This window comes from Carettochelys insculpta, chromosome 5, assembly GCF_033958435.1.
Source record: "Carettochelys insculpta isolate YL-2023 chromosome 5, ASM3395843v1, whole genome shotgun sequence".
NCBI classification, from domain to species: domain Eukaryota; kingdom Metazoa; phylum Chordata; order Testudines; family Carettochelyidae; genus Carettochelys; species Carettochelys insculpta.
The window spans coordinates 60625607-60646932 of record NC_134141.1 but is presented as its reverse complement, the minus strand read 5'-3'; the positions used below and the strand labels follow the sequence as shown (position 1 = coordinate 60646932).

At 42.6% G+C, this 21326-nt stretch overlaps 2 protein-coding genes across 6 annotated transcripts in view; both read right to left on the bottom strand.

Moving 5' to 3' along the window:
• Positions 1 to 21326, bottom strand: part of TMED7 (transmembrane p24 trafficking protein 7) — a 304389-nt gene that overhangs the window by 176906 nt on the left and 106157 nt on the right. The gene's annotated exons all lie outside the window — the stretch shown is intronic.
• FRMD3 (FERM domain containing 3) overlaps positions 4605 to 21326 on the bottom strand; it is a 249462-nt gene continuing 232740 nt past the window's right edge. For all 5 annotated transcript variants that reach the window (XM_074995192.1, XM_074995193.1, XM_074995194.1 and 2 more), the window contains one exon: positions 4605 to 5886. In XM_074995192.1, the coding sequence (XP_074851293.1) occupies positions 5288 to 5886 (599 nt within the window). In that variant the 3' untranslated portion in view covers positions 4605 to 5287. The remainder of the gene's footprint in view (positions 5887 to 21326) is intronic.

Below are 21326 nucleotides of genomic sequence, written 5' to 3'. Positions count from 1 at the left end.
ACTCCCTCTCTGCCTCTGGCGTCTCTCACCTCTGCTGAATCTTGCTCGCTGCCTCTGAAGCTTACTGCCTGCTTCTGAACATTTTTTGCTGTCTCTGAAATCTGGTGAGTTCAACAAGGACAACTTGGAACAGAAGCATCCCAAGCATTGTTACAGCCTAGGGGCTAAGTAGCAGTGCAGCAGAAAAGGACTTGGGGATTACAGTGGATGAGAAGCTGGATTGAATCAACAGTGTGCCCTTTTAGCCAAGAAGGCTAACAGCATATTGGGGTGCATTAGGAGGAGCTAGAAACATTATTCTCCTGTATCTGGCACTGAGGGCACATCTGGAGTATGTCAGCACCACAGTGATCTCTTGATAAAAGTTTTGCTGGAAGATATTTTCCAACAGTAACTTGTGCTGACACATCCCATTCGCACATAAAAGAGCAATCTGCTCTGTTGACAGAGTGTGTCCAGACTGCCCAGCCACTCTTGAGAGAACAGCCAACTGGAAGCTCAGCAAACAGGGCCACTCAGTGAACCAGATTCCATCCTGGGTTTTTTTTGTTTTTTTTTTTAAACAAACTATTGACAAAGGCGTTATTCCTTGTCACAGAGAGGCAGAATGCTGTTGGCAGACGTGCCAGGTTTTGGCAACAGAATTCCAACAAACCTCTATAGTGGAGATGTAGCCCTGGAGTATTGCGTATAGTTCTGGGGCCCATGGCATAGAAAGGGTGTGGCTGCATTAGAGAGGGTCCAGTGGAGGGCAGTTGGGGTGGAGCATATGACCCATGAGGAGAGCCTGAAGGATTTGGGGTTATTTAGTTTGCAGCGGAGAAGCATGAGGGGGTATTAGATATAAGCCTTCAACTGCCTGAAGGGGATTCTGAAGAGGATGGCAGAACAAGGAACAAGGCTCTCAACTTACAGTGGGAGAGGGTAGGTTGGATATGAAGAAAAAGTGTTTTACTAGAAGAATGGTGAAGCATGGGAATGCTTTACCTAGAGAGGTGGTGGAATCTCCATCCCTTGAGATTTTTACGTCCTGGCTTGACAAAGTTCTGGCTGGGCTGATAAGGTGGGGTTGGTCCTGCTGCGGGCAGGGGGTTGGATTTGATGACGACCTGTGGTTTCTTAGAGCCCTAGGATTCTGTGTGTCAACTTTTTTTATACATATTTTGTGCTACGTATCTGACCCCTCCACCCACTATTCCTTTGCACACCTTCATTTTTGGAAATGGTAATGCACAACTTCATAATAAGATACTTTACTACTCACAGAAGTATGAAGGAGAGAAACAATTTCACAATTTAAAATTTTCTCAGTGGTATCTGACTTAGGATCTACTACAAGCAATGGGGCAAGTCACGTCTCAGAACTATTGTTTCTGACTTTCTGCAAACTTAATATTAACTGAAACAAAAACATTTAACTTCTAGAAAATACATTAAGTAAAATCAATAATTTTGGGATGTGTACACTGTATTCTTACTATAAAAAAGCTGAGTTCTTTATTTCAAGTGCATAACTCAACACTACCTTAGCTACAAAGTTACAACTTCTTGTCTCCATAACAGGGTATATAATGGCCTTCTCTATAGAATGCAAACATATATATGGACAAATGCAGGATAAATTAACCAAATATTGTCAAGCGTAAAGCGAGAATGCTGCGTGTTGTATATGGCCTGTGATCTAGAGGAGCTCAAACTAGATGATTTGGTATCTGACCTTATTAAACTGTGTGACTTTAGAATATTCTTTAAAATGTACAGAAATACAGAGTCCAAACAAAATATTTTACATCAAAATCTTCTTTTAAAGACTAACACACACTGTATGCAACAATTAATAAAACAGCTATAGAAAACATCCATTTGTAACAGTCCCACAGACTCTATCATTTCATAGGATAACAGTTCCAAAAAAGGTATATTGTAAAAATACGTATTTTGTTTGTATAGGATTAATGCAACTTTAGGTTGACATCCAGTACTAAGCAATACTTTTACCATAAAATGTCATCATTGCAGAGTGCTTTTTTCCCCAGTGTGTATTTATTAGCTATTCCTGCCATATCAATATACAAAACAATCAGAATGTTGACAGAGAAATGTGAAGTTCACTGTACAAAGATAAGGCTTGAGTTGCAGGTACATTTCCCCTCTTCCAGGTATTTTGTATTTCAATGAAAAACTCAGCTGAATTCTTCCCAGAGTAGCTTTTATAAATATTAGACAAACCACAAAAAGATCTCAAGTACATAACATTTTACAATATATCCAAGCACAAACAAATACACAATACTGTACCTACACATTCTTCATAGCCCAACTTTGTCATCTTCAGCACTAAACACAAAATTGTTTCTACATGTGTGGGAATGTATATGCAATACTATAGGTATGACTGTGTAATACACACATGTATGTGTATTACACAAAAGCTCCAGCCCTTTAAACTCCCAAGTCTTATGTTGTAAAATGGTATGTTACAGGACCTCCATGTTTCTCAGTGGCATTCATCTTAAAGACCACTAAATCTCCTCCATGGCGTAGGGACAAGGCCAGGGCTTTTTTCTCTCTCTCATGTATGTAATTCTGCATTTCTCCTTATTGCACTATCAGTTCTCTGAGGTAATCTTCTCTTCACGCAACTTTACCATTTTCTGACAGAGTTAAATCAAACAAAAAAAACAAATGCTCCTGTTTCTGGAGCTCTATGACTTTACATAAGCAAAACTACATTAGAACACAACACCTAAATTTATAATTAAAGGACTTAAATAGGATCCAGCATGGAAACCTGTTCCTGTATTTTAGCAGGCTGGCGGCTTTCATAACCATCACCACACAGAACCCGTCAGCTTACATATTTGTTTAGGAAATGATTCACATGAATAATGTCCTGTTAAGGGTAAATGTCTGCTTTAGCTCACTGTCAAAAGTTCGGTTAAGCACGATGATTTATGGCAAAGGTGAAGAGATTGCTTGACTGGACATTACGCAAGATGAAATATATACAAAACATCTAATTAATAGTGATTATCATTTGGACCAGGCTAGTACCAAAAGAGAGAGAGTGACGAGAGAGGAGACTAAACGATTCTATGTAGTCTTTGCTTTTTGGGAAATGGGGATAAAAACCAAAACGTTTACAGTGGAAAAGAGCAGTTCCTAAGAGCTATGGTTGTTCTATCAATGAGGTGTTTTATAAAAGAAAAAGAGAGCAATTCCCTGTGGGAAACTTGAAACTGCTCATTTGCTAAGGTTTAGAGGAAACAAAGAGTTGGAATTCCTTCTGTCAAGCATAAATGATTCTGAGGTGTACAAATGAGTTACTGTTGTGATATGGAGGTACAATCTGAGTGACTCAAGTGTCTCTCTCTTTTTCACATTGTGGGTGAAATTGCAATCAGTACACAGGAAAAACTTCCATTGGCTTTAATGGGAATTTTAGCTGTGTTAAGAGTGCAGGATCAAATCCATTGCTTTTGATTAAAAAAATCCTATATGACGGACTACTTCATAAAATACAATTTTCTTCTGTAGCATTTGGATTGGGTGAGAAGGCTCCTGCTGATTTTTCTATATGCTCATGTTGCTTTATGTATATTCTATGAACAATATTGGGAGCGAATCCTCACCACATTAAATTATAATTAACCTCAATGACTGGAGTCCTATAAATACAGAAATAGTATGAATACAATGCCACATACACGTACACATACATGGTAGACAATCAGCATGCACAGGAAGTAAAGACATTAAATGATGATTCTTGGAGATGTATATTCTCATAGAATAGTGACAAAAGGAATAAAGGACCAAGGTATTTCTCTTAAAATGTGTTCCTTTTATTGCAATTCAGTAGAATATCTGCATGTCAACTATACAATCTAAAGCCTTGATTTTTAAAGTACTGTTTATGCTCTAGCCATTTTTTAAAAATAGGTTACTTATCTATCAATATAGCTGGATATTTCTGCTACTTACTGTCTCTTCATCTTTCCATGTTATGTAGAATAATCTACATTTACTCCAAGATTCACCACCTTCTGGCAAAACTTACTTACACTGTCTTGTAAAGGCTTAGCACTGAGTGAAGTGTACGATGACAAGACACAGATGAAGGTGGATTATCATTTTCTCAATATTCACTCCCTTTACATTTAGGACTGTGTCATTAAAAATGTACTTCAGGATTCTTTGTCATTTCATCTCCCCTCACCAGCCTATCTCCCACACTTAAATAAACGCTCTCTCTGTTTCCCAAACCATATCTTTCATAGGCTGTCTCTACACTAGTCTCCACCTTTCGAAAGGGGGATGCTAATGAGATACTTTGGGATATGCTAATGGAGGTGCTGCCATGAATATGCACTGCCTCATCAGCATAATGGCGGCCACAGTGATTCAAGAGTGCCACTTCTGAATTGCATGCCGCCCATATAGACAGGGCGTTTCAAAAGGAGCCCTGAGTCTTCAAAAGTCCCTTATTCCTAAAACCAAGTAGGAATAAGGGGCTTTCAAAGACTGGGGGGTCCTTTCAAAAGGCCCCGTCTACACAGGTGGCACGCGATTCAAAAGCGGCACTTTTGAATTGCCGTGGCTGCCATTATGCTGATGAGGCGCTGCATATTCATGACAGCACCTCATTAGCATCCTCCTTTTGAAAGGTGGGGGCTTAGTGTAGAGACAGCCATAGAATTACAATAAACTCATTGCTCAGCCAAAATATTTTTTTTTTAAATCATTGGTAAAACATTAAAAAAATCCCCTACATACCTGTGTGCATTTTAGTAATCTGTACATTTAAATAACTTCAGAAATTATCTTTTGCTAAAAATTTACCAAAATATTTTAACACACAAAATATAAAAAACAAAAAAACCAAACCAAGAAACAGAAACCCAGCATAAATGTTGCTTGTATAGGCATTGGTTAGACAAAAATGTTACAACACTAAGGAGTATATTCAAAACATTTCCTTCTCTGCCTCTACTATCAGGATGTCACGGCTTGTAATGTTACAAATAAACCCACTGTCTGATCCAGCAGATGAGCAGGAAGTCAACAATGCAATCAAAGACAGACCTCTTTTTGGTTATTAAAAGGCCACCAGATAAACCTGTAACTAAAGCATTTGTTTAAGTATGAAAAATAAATGATAAATCTTGAACTGTCTGGATTGAAAGTGAAGACAGCTACATGCTGATGGCCCCCTGGGTATTATGAGCAGCTAGTGCTAACTTAAATTTTGAATATAGCCCTTAGTTGTATCATATTTATTTAACATTTAAGAGTTTCCCAGTATGTCACAAATGAAGTTTATTTTGCAAGCCACCCACTGCCTAAGAGGACAGTAATATTCAACGTGAAACTGGTGAAACTCTGGCGTCTGACGGATTTCATGAAGAAAGGAGATATCAAGGTCCGACTCCAGGAGGACAAGAAGGAGTGGGAACACAAACAACAACAGTCCAAGGCCTACAAAAAGAAGCCTGGAGAAACTCTTCACAAAGGCGTTTACCTGCATGTTGCCTATTAGAAAGTCATAACTGCACCTAAGTGCTCTACGGGCTTCTTTCATTTCCTCTTCCTCAGCAACCAAAAACACATTTTCATCCACTTCCAGTTCCTCAAATGAATCGGTATCTTCTATATCATTATCCACTCTTGATGGGGTGTCAAAAAGCATGTCAATCTCATTATCATCAACTGGGGTGGGCAGCAAGCTAGCACTTGGGTTGTATACCAGTTCTGAGATGGCTAAAGGCTCCTCTTTGATATCCTCTTCCTCTTCAATGGTGAGATCTACACTTTCCTCAGCATCCTTAGCAGGGGAATTAGATACCATGGGTACTGAAATTTCATCTTCCTTTGGTAGCTGGACACCTAAAGAAGGGAGATAAAAAAACTCAATTTCTGATGTAAAAGACAAATGCATTCTTTCATTAGGATCTTGTATCAGAGGTTGTACAAATGCAATGTGCTTTCAGAACACAGTAGTGCAAGGAAGACTTCACGCACATTTGCTTATAATTTGATTACTGACATCAGTAACACTTTACTATGGTGTAGTTGTGGCGAGCATTGGTTAAATAGTAAATTTATCTTAAAACTCCACCTACTCTGCAGAAGAGGAGTGTCTTTCAGATGACGCAATACTCTGAAATGTGAGACCTGATTATCTTTTGTCTCATAAATTAAGACCATTAATATTTGTTATTAACTGCAGCACATGGAAATCAGGTGGTCTTTTTTGATACTGAAAAGTAGATTTTTAGTAATCCAGCTCCCATTTTAAACCACATAAACAGGTGTTACTGGGATGTGTTTTGAAAAATGTAGCTCCACCCTTCATTTGCAGAAAACAGGGCATCAGCCAACAGGAAAGTTTGTCAGGAAATATTTGAGAGGAGTTCTGGAACATGGCTTTTGGGGGTCTGTGTTGTGAGCCGGTGGGGTGAATATCTAAGAGTCCATTTGCCTCTGAGCATTTGTTTTGGCTGTGTGTTTGGCAGTTTGAAAAGTGTGAATTGGGAGTGCTTTGTTCCAGATGGGCCTTCAAGGACTGATTGGATTGGAGGCAGGGCTTTGAGCCAGGCCTTGCCAGCAGCCTTATAAAAAGGCAGCCATACTGTGAACAGCCAATAGCGCAACAGAGAACAGGGAAGTTTGCCTAGCAAACGTCCAAGAGAAGTTCTGGTAAGTGGCTTTTGGGATGCTGCGTTGTGAGCTGGTGGGGTGAATCTCCACGTGTCTGTCTGTCTGTGAGCATTTGTTCTGGCTGTTTGTTTGGCAGTTTGAGAAGTGTGAATTGGGACTGCTTTGTTCCAGGTGGGCCTTCAAAGGCTGATTGGATTGGAAGCAAGGCTTTGAACATTTGTTTTTCCTCTGTCTTCACAGACATCTATTTATAATTGGAGATACACATCTCCTAGAAAGGAGCTTGGGAAGGTCATCTTGGACCTTGAAAAGGACCTTGGGAGGTCATCTAGTCCAGTCCCCTGCCCTCCAGGACCAAGCACCATCCCTGACATCTATTTGCCCCAATCCCTAAATGGCCTTCTCAAGGATTGACATCACAACCCTGGGTTTAGCAGGCCAATGCTCAAACCACTAAGCTCTCTCTTTAGCCAGTATCTTTGAAAACTTGTGGAGATCAGGAGAGGTCTCAGATGACTTTAAAAAAAGCAAATGTAGTGCTCATCTTTAAAAAAGGAAAGAAGGACAATCCAGCAAACTATAGGCCAATCAGCCTTACCTAAGTCCCCCAAAAATCATGGAGGGGATCCCCAAGGAATCTGTTTTGCAGCACTTGGAAGAGGGGAAAGTGATGAAGAGTAGTCAACATGGATTCACCAAGGGCAAGTCATACCTGACCAGTCTGATTAGCTTCTGTGATGAGGTAACTGGCTCTGCTGACCTGGGGAATTCAATGGATGTGATACATCTTAACTTTAGCAAAGCTTTGAATACAGTCTCCTACAATATTCTTGCCCATGAGTTAAGGGCATATGGATTGGATAAATGGAGCGTAAGGTGGATAGACAGCTGGCTAGATGGTCGGGCCCAGCGGGTAGTGACCAATGGCTCAATGGCTTGGTGATGGTCGGTTTCAACTGGAGTGCCTCAAGGATCAGTTCTAGGGCTGGTATTGTTCAACATCTTTATTAATGATCTAGAAGAGGGGATGGATTGCACCCTCAGCAAATTTGCAGACAACACTAAGCTAAGGAGACAGGTAGATAAATGGGAGGATAAGAATAGGGTCCCGTGTAACCTAGACAAATTGGAGGACTGGGCCAAAAGAAATCTGATGAGGTACAACAAGGACAAATGCAGAGTCCTGCACTTGGGATGGAAGATTCCTAAGCATTGTTACAGGCTGGGGACCCACTGGCTAAGTAGCAGTGAAGCAGAAAAGGACCTGGGCATTACAATGGATGAGAGGCTAGATGAGACTCAACAAGGTGTCCTTGTAGCCAAGAAGGTTACCAACATATTGGGATGGATTAGGAGGAGCATTTCCAGCAGACCTAGAGAAGTTATTATTCCTCTCTATTCAGCACTGGTGAGGCCACATCTGGAGAATTGCATCCAGTTTTGGACCCCACAGTACAGAAAGGATAGAATCACAGAACTGGAAGGGACCTTGAGAGGTCATTGAGTTAAGTCCTCTGCCCCTCAGTGTTGATGCATAGGAGAAGGGTCCAGCAGAGGGCAACCACAATGATTAGGGGGCTGGAGCACATGACTTTTGAGGAGAACCTGAGGGATTTGGGCTTATTTAGTTTGCAGAAGAGAAGAGTGAGGGGGGATTTGGTAGCAGCCACCACCTTCCTGAAGCAGGGGTGCTCCAAAGAGGATGGAGAGAGGCTGTTCTCCGTGATGGCGGATGGCAGAACAAAGAGGAATGGTCTCAAGTTGCAGAGAGAGAGATGTAGTTTGGCTATTAGGAAAAACTGTTTCACCAGGAGGCTGATGAAGCATTGGACTGCATTGCCTAGAGAGAGAGTGAAATGTCCATCCCTAGAGGTTTCTAAGTCCCAGTTTGAACAAATCCTGGATGGGATGATTTAGACAGGGTTAATCCTGATTTAGGCAGAGGGCTGGACTTGATGACCTTCAGAGGTCCCTTCCAGCCCTTGGATTCTATGATTTGAAGAGAGACGAAGTGAAAAGGTGGCACCCAGTGATCGGGAAATTTAATCGTTACCATTCAACTACAAGGATTTATTTTAGGAAGACGGGTCTTTCAAAGTCCAGGGGGTCCTTTTAAAAGGGCCCCAACTACATGGGTGGCAATGTTCCAAAAGCAGCACTTTTGAATTGTGCGCAGCCACCATTATGCTAATGAGGTGCTGCATATTCATATCAGCACCTCATTAGCCTCTTCCAAAATCCCTCATTAACATGCCCCTTCTGAAAGGAGGGGGCTACTGTGGCCACAGCCCAAATGTCATGACAGTCTTTTATGGCATCTTGTCAAGGAGAGACCATGTGAAAGAGGAAGAGGTTTGACACAATATACAGCAGGAGATAATAGATACACATGAATGTATACCCTGTGTCCTCGTAGGAATGTCTGTCTCCTTTCTTCCTTGTCCCTCACTCATCTACAGTCACGCCTTATTCTTGGTCTTAGCTCCCTGTCTTTGATGCTTCTCTCTTTTCCAGCCGTCTCCCCCCGTAACACAAAATCTTCCTTATTTTCACCAGTCCATCCCTTTTTCTACCTTTCATGAATTTTTCATCTCCCCAATCCTCCGAAGTCTCTCCTTTCTCTTTCTTCTTAAACCACTACAATTCCTCCCCTATGCCACTATATTCTCTTGAGTTGGCACTGAAAGCAGCAAAGTAAAAGTAATTTAAAAATCCCAGTTTGAAAAGTGCTCTGAGTCATAATTACTACAGGAATGCTTCAGAAATCCCAGTGTTATTAAATCGCTTCAGTCTATAGCTGTCAGTAGCAGAAGGGCAGGCAAAAGGAGGTGACTCGTACAAGAATGAGGATCCTAAGGAGACAGAGTTGTGACGGAATAAATTTGAAATTACTGTTGAGTTTAACAGCTACTAGCAGCAGTCAACATCATCCATTTTTAAAGACAGAACAGCCAGCAAACTATGATACACAAGTATGTGTGGTAATAATACATAATACTTCCATGCGACAGAGCTGCCCATGTGTAGGGAGGAAAACGTTAATAATCAACAGTAAATGTACACATGCCCTGAGGTGGGAGGGAACGGGGTTCAGATGGGATTTTCTGTTTACCAGAGATCCTGAAATTAAAACAGTTATTTAAGCACATAACTCTTTTTTGAGCATCCAGGCCATAGTGCAGCAGTTCCCAACCGTTTCCAGACGGGGACCCATTTTGAAAATTCAGGAAGACTTGGTGACCCAAGGCAATTCAAAACTAGGTGGGGAGCGGGAGGTCTCCCCAGGGAAAAATGCACTCCCACAGCTTAAACCCCTCTCAGCCCCACCACCCCCAGGCTTAAACTCCTCTCAGCTAGAGTTGCTGTATTTTGGGAAAACTTATATGGGACAGACAGAACCACCTGCCAGCTGCAAGAACCACGGCCGGGGGATGGGAAAAACTCACAGCCCCACTGGCTGGGGCTGGGAGTCCTGGCCAGCAGTGCCACCCACACCTGTGGAACCCTGGCCAGGTGCAGCGGGGCATCCCACACTGTACCACAGCTTGAAGCCAGCTAGGGCTAGGAGGCCTGGATGGCAGCGCCAGCCACAGGACCCTGGCCAGGTGCAGGGGAGGCATGAATCCCCTGCTGTCCTGTGGCTTTAAAGCTGGCTGGGAATGGGAGCCCTGGCCAGCAGCAGGGGAACTCCTGCAGTCCTGTGGCTGGAAGCCAGCTGGTGTGCAGAGCCCTGGCCAGCAGCGCCAGCCACAGGACCCCATCTGGGTGTGGGAGGATCCACAGCTTGAAGCTGGGGAGCCCAGACTAGCTCTCAGCCTTGCCAGCAGGCTTAAACTTAAGCCACCCTGATCCCCCCCATCCTACCTCACAGGTGAGTTCTACTGCCCTGCTGACAGCCCCCTGCTCCTTCATTGAGCTCTGTCCAGCTCCCCCAGCCCTTTCACTCGCTTCTCTCCCCACCCCCCCAGCAGCAGCTGGGCAGTTCCCTCCCCTGCAGGCTTAAATGGGACTCAATTTAATGGGTTTCTGGGTGTGATGCCTTCAGCTGGCTGTTAAACCAAGTAAATTGAGTTCTATTTCAGCACCACAGGGCAGGGACTGGGAGCCAACGAGGAGTCAAGTGGCAGCTCAGGAGCTGCAAATTGCTCCTTAAAAGCCTAGTCAGTGACCCTTAGAAAATCTAATCCCTGCCTTAGAGTTCTACAAAAGATTAATAAAGCTTCAAAACCACCCTGGGAGTCATCTAAGGAGAAGAAAACCAACACAAAGAGATTAAATGACCTGCCAAAAGTAACCCCCAGACACTCATGTCAGAGCTGAACTCACATCAGCTGACTCTCAGTTCTTGCTTAAAGCAAAAGACTATGTTACAACAGAAATAAAGGGCCTGAGTCACCATTACTGTTTTAATACAAACAGGTGCAAAATGAGACCACAATCATGTAGCATCACAGCGAGAAGCTACTTGACATGTGAGATCTAATCAGATACATTGACATTAAATACTGGCTAATGAGAAATAAAATGAAAGCTGTGTTTCCAGGGCCACCTGCATCAGACCTGCAAAGTCACTCAGTGTTAAAAGTGTCAATGCACAGCTCCATTAAAGGATAATAGACACAACATCTAATTTAAAGTGAATAGCACAAGTACATGCTTAACCTCATATAGGAAAGATTTGAAAAACTGGGTTTTCTTGCACTACAATGAAGAAATGTGCGACTGCTTTGTAACCATATGAAATAGGGTAGGAACTGAAAAACAGTAATGCTAGTTAAAGAGAGAACCACAGTACAGCAAGTTGTGTAGATGAGATCATTCTGAATACGAGTTCACTATTTCACTTTTGAAATATAGCTATATTATTGCTCAGTAGAACAACCAATAATATTCAAAATGATTTGCTGCTGAACTCAGGCCTCCACTCACTTTTGGTGGAGAAGGGAGGGTGAAAGAGGTCAGTACACATTTTTTTCTTGCAGTCTCACTGTGAAGTGTTACTAAACCAGCTTATAGGTACTATTTGTGTTTCTGTTCCATTGCAGTTAAGCTGTATTTCCACAAACATTTTCTCTAGTTGACAAGCTACCAAAAGAACATAAGAATGGCCATACTGGGTCAGACCAAAGGGCCATCCAGCCCAGTATCCTGTCTGCCGACAGTGGCCAATGCCAGGTGCCCCAGAGAAGGAGAACAGAAGACAATGATCAAGTGATTTATCTCCTGCCATCCATCTCCTGCCCTTGTTCTGAAGGCTAGGGCACCCTACTTTATCCCTGGCTAATAGCCATTTATGGAGCTAACCTGCAAAAATTTATCGCGCTCTTTTTTAAACCCTAATAGAGTCCTAATAGAAGAACATGGTCATTCCATTTATCTATGATGACTTAGCCCAGGGGTCTGCAATCTCTAGCTGTGGAGCTGCATGCGGCTCTTTAAGGACTTCTTTGTGGCCTGAGGCTATAATTGCAAAGAAAAACAAAACAAAAAACCCCTCCTGATTATTTTTGACAAAGTGTGAACATCTGAAAGCTGAAACGATATGTGATCTTGAAACATTGGCTAACTGCCCCAGCATCTTCCAGGGAGAGAGGGGGTTCGGGAGTGAAAGTCAGGAAAACAGTGGTACAAACATGTAAAGTGTGAGGAAACAGAATGAAGTAAAAAGTTTATGAATGTCCTGCAGTAAACAAGTATCACATTACAAATCACTGTGTGTGCGCTTCGCTTAAGACGGGGGTTACGAAAAGTGTGGTTTGATGTTATTTACTAAGGACCACCTCATAGTCACATGCATTGCAGCTCCTGAGTTTTTAACCAATTGGAAAAAATACCTCTTCTTGCTATTTTCATTGCCGATCCCTGATTTAGCCACTGCCCAACATGTATAGTCTACCAGGACTGTTGTGCCAGCCAGAGTGACCATGGCTGATGGCGTCACACTCAGCAGAGTGTAGGGAAATTCCCAGCTCTCAATTAATTCTAGCTCATGAGCCGTAAAATGATTTTTTGAGTATTTCGCCCCAGATGACTTCCTTCCATTGGTACGGTAATTCTTTAGCAACTTTGGGCAGCTTCTGGTTCTCATTCTTCTGACACACAGGAAGAAAACAAAAACAAAAACCAGGAGCCACATAAAAAACCCACTACCCCACAACCCCTCACTGATATGACACCTCCCTTCACTGTTCGGGGAGTGAGGGGATTTGGGTAGGTGTTTGGGGTCTGGATGGCAGGGAGGGTGCAGGAGTGGGGGGGATCTAGGTGGGAGGTAAAGTGCATAAGTGGGCTGTGGGCAGCGATAGGGGGGTTCAGGACCAGGCTGAAGGTGAGGGGTCTGGGCAGGAGGGAGGGTGTAGCAGCAGGCTGGGGGAGGTTCTGAGTGGGAGGGAGGGTACAAGAACAGGCTGAGGGTGAGGGTCTGGGTGGGAAGCAAGGTGGGCACGGGGTGTGTGGGAGGGAGTGTACAGGAACAGACTGAGGGTGGGGGGTCTGAACAAGAGGGGGGCTGCAGGAGCAGCACAGGGGGTCAAGGGCAGGGTGCAGGGGTGGAAATGGAATTGCCAGTCCCAATTACACAGCACTACTATTTAGTATGAACTAATTATTTAGGAGCAAGACAACTGGAGGACCACTCAAGGAAAAGCTAAATCAATTAGAGCCATCACCTTATTTACTAATATGGTAGTTAAGAAATTTTATATTATCGTCCATTTAAGTAAAGAAAAATAGGGCATTCACATATTGACAGTGGGCAGCAGATTTTTAGGAATGTCAAACAGGAATTCTGAATGAAACAGCATAATTCAATATTGTGTGTCATGAGTAAATATACCCTGCTGAGCTCTCACCATAAATGAAAGCGTCTGCAGTTCTCACCTGTCAACACGGGATTATGGCTAGAAAAACCTTTCTACTTTTTTTCTCTGTGCCAATAGGTTGCCAGTATTTTCCATTATTTTGCATATCATATTGTCCTTTACAGGGTAAAGCCTATCAGATCGGAACGGTAGTGTTTTATACCTGCTTGGGACAAATGTAAATTAATACAGGAGGTGTATAGCAATAGAGAATACAGACCAGTGTTTCTAATGGCCAGCACTGTGAGGTCCATATGAAAAAACAAAAACATTTCTTTTTTTACCTTCCTTCACAGTTAGCACTTACTATACACACATCTGGAATTAAGGATTCTGGAAACTTGCAATGTCCCCTTATTTAAAGTTAAAATTCCAGTCATACTAAAGAATACAAATACAATATATATTTTGGGGCTTATTACAGTTTGACAGTCATGTCATACTTTTATGGCAGAATATGATTTAAAATGCTGAAATCTTAGGAAATTATATGAGAACACACTGTCAAGATGTGGCATAATGTCATGTTTGCCTTGCCCTGACAAACTTTCCAGCAGAATTTACGTCGTCTTGGAAGCTGGTCTCTTTGTTAGTGTTTGAATACATGGAATTTGAATTGGTGATGATGATAAAATGGTAGGCCATGTTAAAAGAAAATTCCTGGTCAAAGAGATGAAAAAACCCCAAAGTAATCTTGGAGGCATTTTTATTTAATTTATTCTCCATCACGTCTGGGATTTTTTTTTTCCACTGATGTATGAACCTTTATTTTGTCTTCAATCCTATTCAGTCAGGAATAAAACATTATTAAATAAAGCTTTCTAGGAGGTTTTCCAGTTCACTGCTTTTTCAATACTAAAGTTTTAACTTTATATTTGGGTTTAAATAAAAGAATATTGAATATTCATGCTTTGGCTACATTAAAAGCACTGACAGTCCATAGATAAAGATCCTTCTATACTTATTTCTGGCATCAGATCACTTCAAAAGGGTATGACTTTTATCTGCTATATTGCACATGTATAGCAAAGGCTTGCACCATTTTGGGCAACTCTACCAATTTTGTAGAATAAAATCTTCTTGTACCAGCTAGGACTCTCTTCTTCTCTTCACCTATGTTCTTCGTACTCCAAAACAAATTGTGATGGCTCTAAACCTCTTTTCCAGATTAAAATATGAATAGTTGCATGAGAAACAAGCAAACACTACAACAAGTAGTACATTGTGCACCAAGACCAAGCTGATTCCCTGGCCTAACTTTCAGCCAATTATGGCCTAAAACCATCAGCTGAAGATTAGCAGAGTCTAGAGGAGACCAAGCTCAATTATATTTCTGGTTACATCTACACTATAATATGAATGCGATTTTATTAAATTCAATTTTATAATGCTAGTTTTTATAAATCCAAGTATGATTATCCTCACCTCCCCACTAAGTCGAGTTATAGGTGCCACTCTGAATTGCCCAACATTGACTGTTGCAGCAGTGCATCGTGGGAACCCATTCCACAGTTCTTAGCCCCATAGCATTCTGGTTTTTTTTGCTGGTGCAGTATGGGGAAAAAAATGCCCCACAAGTGGTTGTGGGTATGTGATGTCACCTTCCCACACTGCATTGCCCTCATTCTCCTCCCATGGAAAGCAAAAGGCCAGAGCAGACAACCGTGAGGCACTGTGGGATATGTACAGGACGCCTCTGGAGGCCAATAAAGTTGATGTACATAATTGCCATTTCCACACTAGCATTAATCCAACCTTTTAAATTCAAACTTGGCACTACACCAACTCATTTTGTGGGTGTAATAATATCAACCTTAGCGCTCCCAAAAGTTGACCGTACGGCGTCCACAATGAAGACAGCTCCATTTTACAATGTCACTAACTGCCTTAAAATTGACTTTATGATGTAGTGTAGGCATCGCCCTAGTGAAACTTCTGCTTTAGGTGACTGGATATATTGCACAGCTTTACACGCGGAGTGGAAAAAAATATTTGTGAGTGCATAGGCTGGTTTTGTTTGCAAAAAAAAAAAAGCATGAAGAAGAATGCTAGTGCTGACAACACACTCAGATAAATTTCAAAATGACAAGTAAAAATTAAAGCTGAGATAAAGCTTCTTTCTTCATCCTACAAGTTTTTAGCTGGGAATGGAGAGCCACTACACTAACAGTGTAAGCACAAGGAGGTATCTAGTACAGGCGACAACATCCGCGCAAATACTGACTAACCTGGAAATACCATGCTTTTGCCTATTATAGTCATTAAGAATGAAATTCACCAGTGGAAACCCACCACAGCACTTAAGCCTCAGAGCAATGCTGTGCTGAGATAGTGAATAGAATTATTATGCAACAGGGCCTTAACAATCCTATGCAGAACAAGAGTTGTCTGGCTTGCTTAGACAATAATGATGGGTGGCAGAATGGGTAATCTGCACAATAAGGACCCATGATTACTGGGATCACTTAACACTAACTTCCCTTAAAATTGGTACAAGTAGCACAGCAGCTGCAAGGAATTCCACTACTGCCCCTGTTGAAAGTGAGTGGATTTTATCTTAAACTTGCATTAATTTTGTGCACATAAACCCAAGTACTCTGGCTTTATGCAAGTGAAATCAATTCCACTCAGAGCTCAATCTTTCATATCTACCTCACATAAATAGCCACCTATCTGCTACTGGTAATTCCAATGTGCTTTAATTGCACTGTAAGGCTAACTGAAATACCACTGAGGGTGCCAACTCTCACGGTACTTTTGAGTGCTGTGATTGTGCAATATGAGAACTAGCTTCTCACCAGATGTGCGCACAGAACAGGATTCCTGCCTGAATTGTAATTGATGCTGCAGTTCTCACTGCAGCCACTGGAGGCCGCTGCAGGTTTTGGCCTGCTAGTGCCACAAGATAGCTGCCCAATGCTCTCTCTGTGTCCTGAAGACAAGGGCAATGCTTGTGGGGTGAAAGAAGGGGGACATGTGACCCTCCCCGCCCCCCGCCACATCGCATAGGCGGGAGGGCAAAGGTGCGGAGGCTCTGGGTTTCCTGGGGCGGGGCAATTAACACAGAAGGCCTGGCACCTGCAGCTAGGATCAGGTCCATGTGTCCTCACGGCACAGGGGAGGGTGGAGAGGGGGCATGGAGCAGTAAGGCTCCACCTTGGCATCCAGCCACACCACTGGTGGACACACACACACACCCCCCATCCACCTCTGCCCAGCATTAAGTGTGTGAGGGAAGCAAATCAATCAAGCTGTAGAAAATCATCTCAGGGTAGCGGTGCTAGTCTGTAGCACCACAAGAAATAAGCAGCCCTGCAGCACCTTCATTACCTAATAAATAAAATTGTTAGTCTCCAAGATGCTACGGGACTGCTGCTTTTTGTGAAGCTGTAGAAAAGTGATTCTAGGAGCATATTTCTCCCCTCCCTCCAGCGTCTAGGGACCCAGCTCCCACCTAACTTCACTGTCCCAGAATTGGGCATTCAGGAGGGTGGGGGACATGGCTGTGGGAGAGAGCTGGCAAGAGAGGGACGGGCAGTGTCCCAGGAGGGGGCAGACTGCATTGGAAAGGGCAGGCACCTTGGCCTTGCAGCAGTCGGAGAAGCAAGGCAGGAAGCTGTAAAGAGCGGGGCCCAGAGGTGGGAGCGGAGATCAGTGTCACAGGGCACACCATCAACCAGAAGTAAAAGGGAGGAAGGGCCCCACTGTGTGTGCATATTCTTTGAACATTTTAGGATGAAATTCCAGAAACAAACACATTTTCCACCCAAGTGTTCAAAAACTTCAAACACACATACTCTAAAGCGTTAAATTTAAGTTTAAACAAAACATGAGTTTTAAGTCAATCCAAGTATGCTGGGGGATTTTTCTCATGATTCATGTGGAGTTCCAACTCTATACCCAGAATTTTGCTTGGTTGGCTAGAAAGGACAAATTTCAGGTAGCTTCATGGGTCCACCTACACCCACAGAAATCATGGGAAAAAGTGTGCAAAATCAGGCAAACGTTTGTTGTGGCCTGGAGGGGAGGTCTCAGAGCAGCAGCTCCTGCCTTGCTCGACTGGGCGTAGCTCATCACTCCAGATGTGATCTGACATGAAGTCACAGCACTGCTCAGTTTTGATCCAGCCCTTATTCCTCCATGGAGCAGTCATAGAATCACAGAGCTGGAAGGGACCTCAAGAGGTTGTCGAGTCCAGCCCTCTGCCCCAAGCAGGATCAACCCCAGCTAAGTCACCCCAGCCAGGACTGTGTCAAACCTGGACTCTTTTTGCGTTAAAGCTGACCAAGGATTTCCCTGTTAAGCCAAGCTGGTTGCCTACCATATTTGCGTTTCTTACTATGCAGCAGGATTGTTTCTGTGCCTTCAGCAAGACATCTTTAAAATACTGCCGGTTCTTCTGAACTCCTTTCGCCTTCATCTTCATTTCCCAGGGGATTCTGCCCATCAGTACCCTCAGGGAGTCGAAGTCTGCTCTTTTGAAATCAAGGGACTGTATATTGTTGCTCACCTTTCTTCCTTTTGTGAGGATCCTGAAATCAACCACCTTGTGATCACTGCAGCCCAGGTTTCCACCCAGTTCTATTTCTCCTACTAGTTCTTCCCTGTTTGTGAGCAGCAAGTCAGGTTGTGCACGGCCCCTGGTCGGTTCCAAACCTGAATGGGGCTGTGGCAACACCACTCATTTACCTTTGGCTCAGCTGCCCGTCCTGTCATGATAGAAGGGAAGCCAGACCAAACCAGAGTGTTGCTGTGACCCTGTGCACCAGGCTGCAATGCCCAAGTGAAGAGGCAGGCCCAGCACCGCGGCACAAGAGCCACCACTGGAGTCTGACTGCTGGGTTGGCTCATTTGCCATCCCCACGAGACTCTTCTTGGAACCAGTCCAACATTAGGCTGGCAGCACCATCTGCCCCAGCACTGCTGCAAGGTGGTTGACACCTGCCTGATGGTTGACCAAAGTGCATCCATTGCATCAGGAGGCCACATCCACCCCCATTCCCACTTTTACATTTAACTGACAGTGATTTTGTGTAACTTTACCAACAATGAATAAAGCCATAGAAATACAGGTTGAACCTCTCTCGTCTGTCACTCTCAGGACCCGACGAGCGCCAGGCAAGGGAATTTGCTGGACGAGGGGATGTCACTATTGTTCAGCAGCATTACCAACCCCTCCACTGCCTACTGGGCTCTTGGAAGACATTTAGGACTGAGTTACAGCTAAATAACAGCACAGAACACTGACAGCCAGGACTGGTGGCTGTAAATAAACTTTATGGGACCACAGGAAACTTGGCCACTTGGTTGTCGTCTGGCTAAGTAACATCATGCCGGATTACAGAGTTTGCTGGATGAGAGAGTGGCAGATTAGAGAGGTTCAAACCATATTATTGTTTTAAATCTGCATGGTCAGAAACTAGTTTATACCCCAAGATCCAGATTAATCACTGCACTGGCCATAGGTCCAGCAGAAGACGTGACTTGCACACATTCAGAGGCAGCATATGGCCACTGTAGGGGCATTGAATTTCTGGAGTGTAGCACCATCCTGACCATTCTCTCCCCCAGCCATCTGCCCTGGAATGACCCCATTGCTGGGACATCATGGTGGGATAGGTGAAGATGTAGACACACTGAAAGTTCTGCTGCATGGGTGACGGGGTCATATGATCCCTTTATAACCCCCTTGTATCAACAAGAGTACCACCAAGGCTTAAGGTGATGCAATGAATTCTCTTGCAAATTTAGGTTTTGGTGGAAGAGAGAAAGCTTTTTAAAACTTAATATTAATAGAGGTGTAGTTTAAAAGAAAATTAGACAAAAAGGCATTGTTCTAAGTGAAACCAAACCAAACAAAAAATTAAACTGACTGAAAATGACCAGTCAATTTACACAGTCCTTGCTGTTTGAAATGCAGTAAGTAACCAGTCAGTACCACTAAAACATGATATTATGTAAAACTATTCTGGATTGTGATTCTCTTTTTTATGTTTAAAATTTTTGACTTCCATGAAGTCAGTCCTGATGTACATTAAAATGTAGCTCGTTTTCTTCAACTGTACCTCATTAATTAGTAAATTTAATAAAACCTTCAATTATTGCAGAATAAATTCAAAACACATTGGGTTCAATTACAAGAAAAAAATGACATTCAGATGTAATTAGTGAACTGTATCAGTGATACTGGCTATGACCTTTCACTATGTTTCCACTGTGTTCATTACTGTACTACTGTTATCATTCAAAAGGTGCCTAACTGATCTTTTCAAGACCATTTTGTTGTCTATAATCTTATCGTGAGTTTATATTGGTTTTGTCTTTCCTGAAAGGCTGAAGGAATAAAACTCCACATACTCATTTTTGTCAGAAATTCACACTTGAAGTGTTAAATAACTTATTAAAATAATTTATCCATTGACCTCATTCTTTTTTTCATCTTTTCTTTTTTAAGCTTTCAGTCATTCTTCCTTCTCTCTGCCCCATTAAAAATAGTATTTTGGCATTAACAATATATTTTGCTTCCCTCAAAAAGATTTATTGTTAGTAGATCAACTACAAAGAAAACCTGGAAATCAGACTGCCCTCAATAGTCCTAAAAGCAACTGAATGTATTAGAATGAAACTTACCAGCACTTCTAGCTGTGATCCTTGACCCATGCTTCAGAAGGCGAATGCACACATCTTTGCTACAATGGTTAACCATACGCAAATGAATACTTTTCCTGGTTTGGATTTTTACCAGACATTTCACCATTCTGACTATTATATTTTCTATCACAGCCTTGTAAAACTGGCATCCATACTGGCTCTGACCTTTCACTAAGTTTCCACCGTGTTTTAAAGGATGAAGTTCAGTGGCGCTGATGAATCAAATGACAGACCTCTAACACGGCCAGTAAAAATAACTTATTAGGGAACAGAAGGGGGTTATTTTTAAACATTTCCAACTGTCTCATAGTGTACAATGCAATACCTTCAATTGCATCTCTCGCACTTAGCAGTTGCTAATAAAACAGCTGAATTACACACACACACACACAAATATAAAAACGTTATGCAGTAAAACAAAATGAGATGATAAAACAGATCATAAAGAGAGACCAAATGACACTATGACCCTTTTTAAAAAATCAATTCAGGCATCAGAGTTGCACAACAAATGTTATCTGTGGGTGGACGAAGCCCTAGCCCATGTGCGTGAGGCTAAAAGCTGTTTTCACTAGGAAGCTGAATATTCTTCTTGCATGGGGAGGAAGGTTATAAAAGTACTTTGCATTTCAAGGTGTGCCACTTAGATTTCTCAACTAAGGTCCTGTACCTCGTATAAGTCGGAGAACAGAAAAGTGCATCTCCCTTTAGAGATGTGCACCGGTTCTCAATGGTGGACAAAGCCAGAGAATGTTCACATTCACCAGAAAGAGGAGCTGCTCCAGAAAGCAACCTGCATTCACTGGTTAGCAAAGGATATGCAGGGTCACTAAACAAACTGAACCCGTATGTGCTTACAGTGCATACCTAATTATAACTGGAGAATTTAATAAAACAGCATACATAATGTCATCCTGTCAGTGGTACTGACAGTCCTCGCCGATACCAATGAACCCATTTGGGGCAGGATTAAAGTGTGTCACCCCCATAACACTCATTCTGGATGTTCAAAAGCTTGTGGTGCTACCAGACCCCCCCCTTATCAGAAGCTCTTACTCTCCCTACGCTATATAGGAGAATGAAGTTCTACCCACATTGCACTTCAGATGTTTGGGTCATCCCGCCTAGTTTGTCTTATGCAAGACATTTATTTTA